At 39.3% G+C, this 13783-nt stretch overlaps 1 protein-coding gene across 2 annotated transcripts in view; it reads left to right on the forward strand.

Annotated features, from left to right (window-relative positions):
• Positions 1 to 13783, forward strand: part of LOC117296514 — a 43954-nt gene that overhangs the window by 12719 nt on the left and 17452 nt on the right. For both annotated transcript variants that reach the window (XM_033779485.1, XM_033779484.1), the window contains exon 3: positions 11630 to 11709. In XM_033779485.1, the coding sequence (XP_033635376.1) occupies positions 11630 to 11709 (80 nt within the window). The remainder of the gene's footprint in view (positions 1 to 11629; positions 11710 to 13783) is intronic.

A 13783-nucleotide genomic window follows, 5' to 3' on the forward strand; every position in this document is an offset into this window, starting at 1 on the left:
CTGTCGGTAACTTCAGCCCATTTCTTGGTCATTTTGACACATACAAGTTCCTCATGTTGAAACTTTTGCTTATGCCTCGGGTTACCAGCCAAGGATATCATTGAAGTGTGCATTGGATTTAGTAACTGGTTGCCTGTACTTGAAGTACTTGGCAACAAATGACCGCCTCATAAAAATGCTCGCAAAGTTGGATTTCTTTAAAGGAACACGTTGCCTTGGATCGGTCGAGTTGGTCCTTGAAAAGCGTTTGTAACCGTTTGTTATCAAATGCATATGATTAGAAAGATATTTTAAAAGTAGAATATAATGATCCACACAAGTATCACTCGAAATTGCGTGGTTTTCCTTTTACCTCTCCGACAAACACGGCCAGCCATTTATGGGAGTCAAAATTTTGACTTCCATAAATGGCCGACCGGGTTAGTTCGCAAAGTAAAAGGAAAACCACGCAATTTCGAGGCAAATTTGTGTGGATCATTGTATTCTACTTTTAAAACATCTTTCTAACCATGCATTTTATAACAAACGGTTAGAAACTCGACCGATCCAAGGCAATGTGGTCCTTTAATTCTGGTTCCTATTTCCCGACAGGGGTGCTGTAACTCTAGCTGATTTCCTCTTTTTTTTTTGCAATTAGAAAGTTGCATGTGTAATTCGTAGAATGGATTCATGCTGCATATCATTCGTTCCTGGGCAGCCATTTTGTCTTTCTGCCATTCAAAGCTACAGGGTAACGACCCTGATGAATGAGAAACACGTTTGTAGCCTAGTCAGTTGTAAGGTTTTTATTTTGCATATTCGGTTCAACTGCACCGACACAGCTGTTCTGACCAACCTGTAAAGTTGCTGGTTAGGTTAGACTTGGATTCTTCTAGATGACGGCCTCAACAAGTTAACAAAAAAATGTCAGCAGAATTGAATTCAAACCTACATGTAGTACATGTAGCTAAGCATACCAATTAAATTAGCTGATAAAATTTACAAAGACAAAGTTCCTTTAATTGAAAAATAAAATGAAGTTGCTGTGAAATTGGGCGCCCATCCTTTGACTCCTATTGTGGATTTGTGTGCAGTAATTTCAAACCAGCGTGTATGTGTACCAGGGTCTTGTATACATTTGCCCTATCACCTTGTGCCATGATAGCCCAAACAAACCACATACAGCATTGAATGTATCAGGTTCGCTCAATGATAGGTCCCCCCCCCCCCCTCTCAGGCATCTGAAAGCAAGCAATTCTATACAACATGGGTGTTTTTTCATTTGTTATATTCTTACAACTTTGATGACCAATTGAGCCCATATTTTCACAGATTGGTTATTTTATTAATGCACTTGGGAGACACCAAGTCACACTTTGAGGATACTTGTCCCTAATAATTACAAAAAAAAAAAACATACCCCATTTTATTGTTTTTGGGGGAGGGGTCTTTTTGTTATAGTAATTTGTAATTGCATTACCTTATCTTTAAATAATGTTTGTATGACGTTTGACTGAAATATTTTAAGACCCAATCGCTTAGTGTAAATTAGTTTGTGGACTGTTAATTAAAATGATATACCCTTGCAGGAATCAGATTACATTAATTACAAAAGAATGCAATACATAAAAAAATGTCTGAACTCCTTTGTTGACTTTGTTGATAAATATCACCCTGGTGCCCTGTGAATTAAGTTCAACTGATCTAAAGATAAGGATACCTTGAAGTTGTTTACACAGGTCATCACTTAATGACATTGAAACAATATTTTCTTAACGCCAGTTTGTTTTTGCGGCTTTATGGCTGCGCAAACTTGTCTGAAATGACACACGCCTCAAAATATAGGAATGTAAAATGTAAATTTGTTGTCAAAAAGTAGCATTAAAAAAAAATTCCAATTAGGATTTTCCCTATAAATAACAAATTCGCTGATTCCAATTTATATTTCATTCCGGTTTTTATTCACCAAACAGAAAGTCCAAGGACTAAAAAAAACTACCTCTGTCCCAAAATGAAGGAACACAGTTGATAAGCTCACATGGCAATATTTATTTCACCTCGATGTAGTTTCAATTTGAAGTGCAGATTTCTATTCCGGCAACGCAAATCCGAAACTGGAAACTAAACTGTAAGGACATGTGGGGCAATCACCTTCAGAATGAGCTTGGTTTACAAGGTGTGGGGTAGATCTGTTTTCACAACAAATCCAGTGGCCTCCTCAAGGCCCCCCCGCCCCCCCCCCCCTAAAAAAAAAGGCAGAATTGCTATCACTACTCAACATAAGTATCAGGGAACCAGCAAGAAGATATTACCCATCACATAGGTGATTTGGCTGGTAAACTGAATCTTCTATAAAGCAAATTCTCTGTGAAGTGTGAATTGGTGTTCAAAGAGCATTGTGCCTGAAACATTGTGCCTGGGTGTCCCACTACCAACACCCATGTACATGTAGACCAGCATTAATGGCATCTTCTCCCAGCGTGAACTGTCAGGATTCCTGGTTGTGAACCAGCTGATTATGAAGTTAAAGGCACTGGACACTACTGGTAATTACCCCAAATAATTGTTAGCATAAAAACTTAACTTGGTAATGAGCAATGGAGAGCTGTTGATAGTATAAAACATTGTGAGAAACAGCTTCCCCTGAAGTAACATAGTTTTTGAGAAAGAAGTAATTTGTCACTTAAATATTGAAAGACTTCAGCTGAAGCTTTTTTATTATAAATGCATCTGAAAGCACACAAATGTGTGCAACATTTGTGTTTTTTTCTTTCATTAGTCTCTTGCAACTTCAATGACCAACCGAGTCCACAGTTTCACAGGTTTGTTATTTTATGCATATGTTGGGATAATACAGTAAGTGAAGTGAGAATGCGGGTCTTTGACAATAACCAAAGGTGTCCAGTTCCTTTAACGTTATGACTGGTAGATAGAGGGCAGGTTGGCCAGCGTTATGTTTTGATTGGATGACAGACAGGTCAGTGACAAGGAGTCCTAGTTGTGTGTGCCCCCCCCCATTGTTTTAGTGTGTTATTTCATCATGTCATAACAGCGTTGATTGCTCTGCTGATGGGATGTGAATAGTTTGGGCTTGAGTCAGTTTTTCTGTAAATTATTTTCTTAACATTTAAAATGAGGGAATTCCGAAGTGTTTTTAGTCAATGAATCTGCTGGTAGTTGCGAAAAGGTAAGTTTAATGTTTTGCTGTCTTTGAATGATAAATTAGTTTGGTGTTGTTTTTGTTTTTTATTTGCTTTTTAACTGGCCTGGGGTTTTGGTTATTGTGGGGGGGGGGGGTTAGGAAAATATGTTGTACCAACAAATGTAATAATCTTCAACAATAAATCGTTATCGCGAATAATGTTAACTCCTTATTAACTTGACAGTCACTGGAAGGGAAATGGGGGTTTTAATGGTACATTAGCCTATCCACCTCACATAAAACCGTAGAGTAGTAAGTAATATCCTATTTGCGATATTGTTCCCTCGTGCATCTAGTCAAAGTTGACAAGTTTATTTCACTGCACTGTTCCTGACATCAACTTGACCTTAATCTAACCTATCTGGTCGAGGAGGGAACAAAATATTTTTAAAATGTTCGCCTAGAAATGGGTTTTTAGATGGAAACAAAGAGAGTCACGCCATATTTTGTAGTTGAATGGTTTGTATGGTGTGATGGGCTTGTTGTCAGTGGGTATGAATTCCGACCCATATCTGATTGTTGGAATGTTAATGTGAGCTGTGTGGAAGCCCTCTCACGAGAGGACTTGTAAGTGGTTTGGGATATATTTCTAGATTGATGGATTATTTGATCAATGGGTACATTGTGCCTGGTGGTCATAATTTCAAACGGCGCACTCTGTACATTTTTGTTATATATTTTTTTTTTTAAGAAGAAATTGTTGTTGTCACTACACACTTGAAGGAGCTTAGGGAATCTTGAGTTTAAGTCTTGAACAACTTGAAATGTATTCTTTGAATTAGGTGATAGTGGAAAAAACGTGTCACCCACAAAAATGATTGAAATTACTAGGCTGGGGAACTGATGACGAGAGATAGTTAAAAAACATTTCACCCAAGATTGAAACTCCTTGGTTGGGAGAACTGAAAAGAGAAAGGAAAAACCTTGCATCAAAGAAAGTTTGAAATTCCTAGGGTGGGGGAACTGAAAAGTGAAAAATAAAACCTAAAACCGTGTCACCCAACAAAGTTTGAAATTCCTATAAGGGTGTGGGCGGAACTGAAAAGGGGAAACTAAAAAAATGTGTCAACCAAAAGAGTTTAAAATTCATTGGGAGGGGGGGAACCGAAAAGGAAAAACTAAAAACCGTGTCACCCCAAAAAGTTTGACATTCCTAGCCTAGAGTAGGGAAAATAAAAAGAGAAAAGTAAAAAATGTGTCACCCAAAAGAGTTTGAAATTCCTTGGGAGGGGGGAACCGAAAAGGAAAAACTAAAAACCGTGTCACCCCAAAAAGTTTGACATTCCTAGCCTAGAGTAGGGAAAATGAAAAGAGAAAAGTAAAAAATGTGTCACCCAAAAGAGTTTGAAATTCCTTGGGAGGGGAACTAAGAAAGGTGATTTTTAAAAAACGTTGTGTCACCCAAGAAAATCCTTGGAAGGGGGAGGGGGGCGGGAATTGAAAAGGGAAAGTAAAAACCGTGTCACCCAAAAATGTTTGAAATTCCTTTGGCATCCCAAAACTTAAACTGGGTCATCCTTTACTCATCGAAAGAAAATTTTGTCAAATATCATTTGTTGTCTTGTTGGGGTTTACCGTTGTTCAGATTGTGTGCAGGGCCTTGTCAGGATTAATTTAAGCCGAGAGGGAGTGATCATTCGTCGTCGGTTTTCTTCCTTGATGAGAGATTTGGCCGGTTTATCCCTCGAGGGCAGGATCAACCCTGGGCTTTTGTCTCATTCGAGAAGAAGAAAAAAAAAGAAACTTTGAAAACAAAAGAACCCAATCTCATCCACCAGTAGCCTTGCGTCTGAGGCTAGTGTTGTTAGATCCTGGTACTCACCGATAACAAAAAAGTGTATTGTGACAGGAACTTTTGTGAGTGAACAAGGGTGACGTAGTCAGGTGTGAGAAGAGATTTGAGTTTGGCGGATATTTTATTCCGTGTCGGGTGTCATTATGGCCTGAATGGACGCTCAGAAGGTCGTAGCGGCTGAGACAAAGATGGAAGTTTGATTTGGGTAGCGGAGAGCATGACAGGATTATCCGATGACTATGTAGTATAGTCATGTAGGTTTTCTTCCCGTTAGTGTAGGGGTGGGAAGATACTTTCAAATCATTTCAAAGCGTAGCAAAGTGGCGATTGGTTACAGAAATAAATATATAGCTACTGTCCCAAAAAGTGAATCTTGCATCTGGGGCGGCAGAAGCTCATCGTAAGTGTCAAAGAGGAAATATTTGTTATCGCTCCGAAACAAACTTCATCAAAGTCATTCTCACTTTCCTGTTAACCACTACAACAGAAAATAACAATTACAATTTGTTAGACACTATTTCATAGAGGTCATGGCGCACATCAAAGCAAAAAAATGACATGGACAAATGTGAGTCTTTAGAACTTTACGAAATGTAGATAAAGTAACTGATTCCCTAATGGTAGTAAGGAAGGTTGTTCCAAAACATTGGCCCCGGCTACACTGAAAGCCTTTTGACTTAAAACTTTTGTTTGCTCGGGGAACATTCAAGTGAGTGATGTCAAGTGTGGACTGAAGAAATTGTGGAGGAGGGTAATGTGACAGTTACGTAGAAATATACCAAGGAGTAGTTTTGTTCAAGCATTTCAAAAGAAAATATTTTGTTTAACAGCAGCTTATCGTTTTTGTCTTTTTTCAAACTGACTGCTCTCAGAGGGACCCCCTGCACTGAGGACAGAGTTTATTGTTTCAAGTTGAAGTAGGGTAATTAGATAGGCCTACAAGGTGTTACTGTTGACCCCAAGAAAGAAACATGAAGTTTGTTCTATTGGGAGAGAGGTCTGATGTAAGGAAAACTTGCGCCACAGGAAATCATAAATTGTCTTCTAAGACACTTGCTAATATACACAAGCAGAGACACATCACAGGTGTGACTAGACCTTCTGACGCCAAACTCCACATATTACTCTGTGATTTGTTCCCACCTTGGGGTTGACCTCCATGTGACCTTTGGTGACCCCTGACCTCAGAATGGTAGGGGGATGATCCGCAGGCAAGGCTGTCGTACTACCTTGGCCTGAATAGTACAGTTCTGTCAGAAGACATAACACCTAGGGTAAAGGCAATCGCTTTGCAATGCGCTTATTACCTGGCGAGACGTCCCTAGTCAAGATTTGTTATCGCTCATAATGCCGACTAGAACTTTGGCTTTTTGTCTGGCAGATTTGTCAAAAATGTTATAGTCTGCTGTCCTTCCTTGTTAATTCCCTGATGACGATGATGGTTGCACCAAAAAGAGATTTCATTGTATGTTACTAAGATGAAAATATTTCAGGGGAGCTGAAGGTAGGAAATAACATTCCTCCTGAAACCTAGAACAATGAAAAGCAATTTGTTACAACAAAAATAGGTTCAAATAAGTCTTTAAAAGTGCCTTGTGTACCATGTCCGAATGAAGAGGTAGCTACATGTAGAGGGCGCCCTCACAATGTTACCATACTTCAAAAATAATTTTCTCTTGTACATTTATAAGTACGGTACCTCCACCTAAAATCCTCTAAACAGGCATAATATTCTTCCTACTTTTATCTGGGTTTTTTTTTTACCATCAGAAACATGCAAAAAACTTGTGACTAAATAGCCTGGAAAGTCTGTATAATTTAACTTTAAAGACAGTGGACACTATTAGTAATTGTCAAAGACCAGTCTTCTCACTTGGTGTATCTCAACATATGCATAAATAACAAACCTGTAGAAACTTGAGCTCAATTGGTCCTCGAAGTTGCGAGATAATAATGAAAGAAAAAAATACCCTTGTGACACGGAGTTGTGTGCTTTCAGATGCTTGATTTCGAGACCTCAAATTCTAAAATCGGAGGTCTCTAAATCAAATTTGTGGAAAATTACTTCTTTCTCGAAAACTACTCCACTTCAGAGGGAGCCGTTTCTCACAATGTTTTATACTACCAACCTCTCCCCATTACTCGTTACCAAGTAAGGTTTTGTGCTAATAATTATTTTGAGTTATTACCAATAGTGTCCACTGCCTTTAAACCATAATGAGCAAGTGGGTCAGCCCTTGTGCTGAAAAAAAGTTCCTACTTTTTTTTTTGAATGACCGAATATCATGCATGTCTAACTAAAGAATTCCTGAGATTTCCAGAACACAATGCAAACACAATGGGGGAGAGGGGTACACCGTGCCGTGGATCGAGCACTGAATGTTTGTTCATCCCTGACACTCATCTGCGAACAGTGGGTGTCCACGTCTATGTCCGTGTCCTAAGTGCAGTTGGATAGAGAGAGGTGGGGGGGGGGGTCGGTTCTACAAACCCAAACAAATCATTGTCTTGGGATTCAGTCACAGATTTGCATCGGTCGTGATTCAATCTAAAAGGATTTGGGTGTTGTACTAGTAGGCCTGGATTACTGGGCAATGGGTACTCCAAATTCCACAACTTTCACGGACAGAGGAAGTGCGGATCATGTTGTATACAAATTGTTCTTTGGCATTTCTTTTTTCTTGTCTATTTTTTCTTCTTGTGCGTTTTTTTTTTTTTTTTATCTGAATGGAAAGGTGAATGTATTAGGATATGCCAGTCATTTATTGCACACACGTGCACATTCTTTTCTTTGATGCTGTGATGGAATGTTTGGACAGTTTGACCAGTGTGGGGTAAGGTAACCCTGTGGGGCTGTGTATGGTCAGTCTTTTGAAGGCGGATTGAGGGCGGCTGCTAGTGGTATGTATTGCCATACAATTTACATAATATTCTTAAGACTAGCCTGAACTAAAATGGCAACAAGTTGCATGTCGTGGCCGAGCGGTCAAGCACACCGGGCGAAAGTGCTGCTGTTTCTGGTCAGCAGTGGGTTCATGTCCTGGTCGTGACGCTTGTGTCCTTTAAGCAAGACACTTAACCATTATTTTTCTGTTCTTCGGATGGGACGTAATGTCGTTGTTCCTGCGTGTTGTTCCTGCACGTTGTGTAATGCAGGTGAAGGAACCCAGCCTACACTTCATATTGTTAAGAGAAGGGGTTTGCCCCTGTATTTCTGGTACCTTGTACATGTACATCCCTTAAAAGGTGTTCCACGTTCATTATAATCTCATCATTCATAAAAACCTGCTTTTAAAATAGTGTCTTACTCTGTTCAAGCGGCTTGATGAGCACGTTAATTATTGGTTGATACCTGCGCTGTAAAAGACTACGTTATTAGTGTTATTATATTTGCTGAAATTTATTTCAAATGTCAACCTTTAAAAAAATTCTACTTCTCTTGGCAAAAATGACCATTTATTTCAGGGCAACAACTCCCAGGTCACAATTGGGCAACATTTTTAAGCTGTATTCCTCTGTTTTCTCCTTGTGTAGTAGTTCAGGACCATTAGGCTGACTTTGTGATTGTCCTGGTTTGTTGCCTGAAAGCAAACTCTTCATACATTACATCTCAGTAAACAGGGTGATATCACCACCCAATCTTGGATAACATCAACAGCTTAATTATCCATTTATCCTTGAATGCGATCCATTATTGATACAGTAAAGTTGTCTACATTTTCAGTCTTACAATTACAAATGCTCTTGTCGCACTACTCTATTTTCCTGGGGTTGCCCACAGGGAATAGCTCAGCAGGCAGTTTTCAAACTGATCGCTTTACCCCCTGATCTACCCTGACAAATTGGCATACCTCACAGGGAATAGCCACCCCAGGGCCCAATTTCATAGAGCTGCTTAAGCAAAAAATTCTGCTTAAGCAAAATAATCCATGCTTAGTAAAATGGTAAAATCAGAACACCGACCAAGACTCCACTCAATTGTTATGCTAAGTAAACAATAGCTCAATACCAGTCACAAGCAATGTATATGGCATGACATTTTGGCCAGTAACCTGTGTAAAATTAGCAAGCTATTTTCGTGCTTAACCAATTTTTTTGCTTAAGCAGCTCTATGCCTGCTCTGGAGTAGGGGTAAGCTCTAAAAACATGGGGGTATTCTTGAAAAGTGCAACCAGAACCCCCTGTAATAGGTACACAGTGTGAACGTGCGACAAGGTTACCATGCCATGGGGCAAAAAATGTCCCAGAGCCTCCCCTAGGGCTGTGATCCATGGGGATAATAGATACAGTGTGAAGAGGGGTAAAGAGTATTGGGGGGGGGGGGGAGTGGAGACCATGTAGGCTATAACTTCAAAAATTGTGACAAATGTTTATACTTAAATAATGTGTATTATGTGTTATTTGGCCTTCGAGAAAGACTCTGCTAGGGTCAAAACGCCAGGCCATTAATTTTTGGTTGGTAAGTTGTTTGCAACAGCTAATTCTATTTTCTCATGTATAAATTTGAAAGAACAAAATTTCTGCTTGAGTGGGGATCGAAGGGGGGTCGAGAAAAGGAGTACTCTCTAGATTTCAATTGGCAACAGCAAACAGACAATATTCTCTGGTTTTTTTTAAACTTCACTGAATCTCTGAACCGCCTAAGATACCTGAGAAAAGGAGTACTCTCTGCTGACTGCTGTTCCTAAGATTTCAATAGGCTGTTAAACAGAAAATGGACAATATTCTCTGTGTTTTTTGTTAACCTTCACTAAATCTCTGAACCGCCCTGGAACCCTGTCTCGAACCCTGTCCTAAATTCGTGTTGTCTTGTGTTTAATAAACAAACACAAGAAATAAACAAAATGCCAGGTTGATGTTTACTGAATCGAGTAACAATGTGGCATTCTTCTTCAAACTGGTTTATGTTTACTGTCTGCCTGTATAAATGGAGGGGTCTGGAAAGACGTGATTGTCACATCTTTAGCCGTAGGGAAATGTACATTGAATTGATCCCATCACTGTCTTTATGTCTGTCTTTCTGTCTGGAGACAAGCTTTGAGAGGCTGGGACTTGACCCTCCCATGCCCAACCTTGAGGAATTTGGAATGTCTCTTTTGCGATTTAAAGGCACTGGATGCCTTTGGTAAAGTGTCAAAGACCAGGGCCTAATTTCATGGAGCTGCTAAAAGCACAAAATATTGCTTAACAGATTTCTGCTTACTAGATATGAGAAGGAAACCAGCCACAGATTGTACATTTTTGATATGGAAGTTTGGCTGGTTACTGTTTCCTGGTAATCACAATTTTGCTTTTTGTGCTTAAGCTGCTCTATGCAATTGGGCCCTGTAGTCTCACTTGGTGTATCCCATGATACAATGACCACAAACCACCTATGTGGACACCTTGTGCCGGGACTCTGGACTGCGTCGGGAAGAGCTACGTACAGCAATGGAGGACCAACGTGTTTGGAGGGCCATCATCCGATGCTCCGCATCGACTGAATGAATGTATCCCATGATATGCATCAAATCACAAACCTGTTGAAATTTGGACTCAATTGGTACTCACAATTGCAAGAGCATAATGAAGGAAAAACACACTTGTTGCACAAATTATTGTGTGCTTTCAGATGCTTAAATAAAATGCTTCAGGCCTGAAGTCTTTTATTATTGTAGTGAGAAATTACTTCAGAGGGAGCCGTTTCTCACAATGTTTTATACTTACAACAGCTCTCCATTGTTTCATACCAGGTTAAGTTTTTATGCCAACAGTTATTTTGAGTAATTTACCAATAGTGTCCACTGCCTTTTAACAAGATTTGGAACGACCGATGCACTTGACAGCGCCTTGTGGTACTTCAAAAAGTTGAAAAGCTACAAGAGGTTCTTCTCACAACCCTGTGCGAGAACAAAAATCTGACATACTTTGTAAAGAGGACAAAGTCTTTAATAAGTAGTACTGGTTCCGTCTTGTTTTAGTACCCCTCAACAGAACTTAACATCTTCTTGAGTGGCCGAGTCATTTCTTGAGAATGAAGAGACAGGGTCCATTGTATCTAGAGCACCCATGGATCGGAGGTTGTGTTTATACTTGAAATAGCTCCATAGTGAAGAGGTTATGTTTCAAAGTTCCAAAAGGATTTGTTTCCAAGAAAACAGGTTGTAACCGTCACAGAATATGAAAGTCCTTGCCGTGTGCTTTGGGGTTACTGTTGGGAAATCGACATCTGCCCCCTTGTCCAAACTTTGTACTGAGAGCAATAGGCAATTGCATTATTTAGTTTTTGATGGCGTCATCCCAGACTTGGTGCTTGCGAGGTTCATTTGGGTTAGTTTACTCAAGATTTCATGCCCTGGGGCCTCTTGTTTTACTGTTTTACGTGCTAAGCAGGGCCCAATTTCATATAGCTGCTTATGCACAACAAGTAGCTTCGCACAACCAAAATATGCTTACCTGCCAAAATGCAATTTCTCATGAACAATCTGTGACTGCTATCCTTATAATGTTTGCTTATCAGAAACTTTATGATAATTTTTTTTTCGGCATCTTAAAATGATTTTTTGGGGTTAACAATTACAAAACATGTGTTCTTTACTTGTAACAATTATTGTTTTTTCTTGTCTGACATTAAATCTAATGAATGTTGTCACTTCTGATTATCTTTTCTGCAGAGGTTTAAAATTCTTGCAAACCGGAGGAGGTCGGCACCAACGACAGCCCTCAGAACTGCATTCACTGGTAGCAAGAAATTGTAAGTAGCTCTCCATAAAAATTGAAAATCAAATTCTACCCTAACAAACCTTCGCCTTCCTTTTTCCCTTTTACTAAATCATTCGCACGTTCACACTCCCTCTTTACCCTACCACACCAGGTATGAGAAAGTTAGGGTTTTATCTGAATTCAGACTTTTGAATGTCTGGCTGATAAACAAAAAAAAGATGTGTTTTTCTCAAAATAAAATGAGTCCTGCTCTTTGGTCTACATCTCTGGCACTGATGATACTGTTCCACACAAGCTTTTTGGAAGCTTTAGCTCTAAGGGTTATCAAAAAAGTGGAAATGCCATCATTTCAATTTACCTCCTAAGATCTGGATCCCAGTTTTTCACTTTTTGTCAACAATGACTCTCATCTCTAAACTAATCTCTAAAGCCTTCCTTTCCCCTTTCCCCCCCATCATTCACATTATTCAACTCCAAGCCTGTCTTACAACCGCTCTTTTCTGTATGAACTTCTAAACTTTTATTCCTTGGCTGGTCGCCAATGAAAGAAAATCCACCCGTACTTTAGCTGACGTCAGGGCGCTCACTACAGGCATGCCAAGACTTGAAACAGAATCAGACAAATTGGAAAAGATTGGAGAGAGAAAGGCCAGAGAATATAAAAGCAACCCCCAAATAGACCTGGACCTATGATTGTACATTTCCTTGACTGTTTTTTTGTTTCTTCCTCGAGGGGAAAATGTTTCTTAACTCAAACAAACTTATACTCTGCCTTATACAATTGTAAACATAAAGCTAAATTTTCTTGACAATTGAACGCTGGAAGTCAAAGTGGCTTTAGTCGCTGAGAGGTCGGTCAGTTCCCCTGGCGTACCAGCGGGGTACCAATCAACGGTGTGTCACTATGGATTACCGTTGTTCACTGTTCTTTCGTTCTCAACGAAGCCGTTTATAAAATACAGGCTCCTCTCTTTGGGATTGACTAGAATTCCCCCTTCTCTCCTCCTGCTGAAACTTTGCCAACTATTTCTCTGGGAAACTTTCCTCTTTTTCTCACTCTTCCTCTCTCTGTTTTTTGTTGTTGTAATTGATACTTTTTATTTGATGCACCATTACGGAAAAGTTTCTTTTTCATTTCTATACCAGTGGTTGGAAAAAAGCTGTTACAAACTACTGATTAACCTGAAAGACCGCTTGTTTATAAATGAAAAAATAGTTAAGGCCCTATCCTTATTTTGTAGTAATTTAAAACATGTACTTGTTTAAGAACAAATTTCTGGGCACAGACCTATGGTCTGTTTTGGGGTGTTGCTTATTTTTGTGGTATTTTTTAAAGTTTTTTTTAAAGGAATTGACACACTATCTTCTTTACTCTCTGATTTTATCCTTTTTGGAGGGGCAATAATCAAACACTAGTGTAAGATAAATGGTAGATGATCGGTCAATGCTATTTTGTGTTATAGAGGCTAAAAGCATTTTTGCAGAAAAACTACTTCAAACTTCCCATTCTGTTTTTCTTTTATTACAAAATATTTTGTTAATGACCATTAATGTCCATTAAACCGATTTCATTGGTTGAAACGTCTGGGCGCAAATGGGCATTAACTGTCTAAATTGATAAACAATCCACTTCCCCAGTATGCAGTCCTTTTCTATGTTGTTGAACTTTGACACCATATCTACATCTATCACAAATCAAACCGTATGTGTTTTCCTTTTGATAAGTTCATCGGAATTGTTGCTTTAATCGATCAGCTTTTGATTTTTTTCCAAGTTTTTTTTTGTCCTGAGAGGGAAGCACAGCCTAGTTGAAATACCTGAGTTCCTAATAATTGAAGGTGTTTTGTTCCCCCCCCCCCCCCCCCCCGAGTCTTTTTGTATTGAGGTATGAATGTTTGAACAGTTTGTCCTCATGGCTAAAGTTAAATACATATTATTTTTTCTTGCTGTGTCATTTGGCTTCATACACTTAACCACAAGAGGGCGCTAGTCCAAATTTGGGTGGTTGTTAAATAATCGTTTGTTTCTAACTCGGGCTGTAGCTAGGTTTCAGTAAGGGGTTTTTCAGTTTGAAGGTAAAGTTTGTGCAGAAACCTTTCACAAAC

This window comes from Asterias rubens, chromosome 11, assembly GCF_902459465.1.
Source record: "Asterias rubens chromosome 11, eAstRub1.3, whole genome shotgun sequence".
In the NCBI taxonomy this organism is placed as follows: domain Eukaryota; kingdom Metazoa; phylum Echinodermata; class Asteroidea; order Forcipulatida; family Asteriidae; genus Asterias; species Asterias rubens.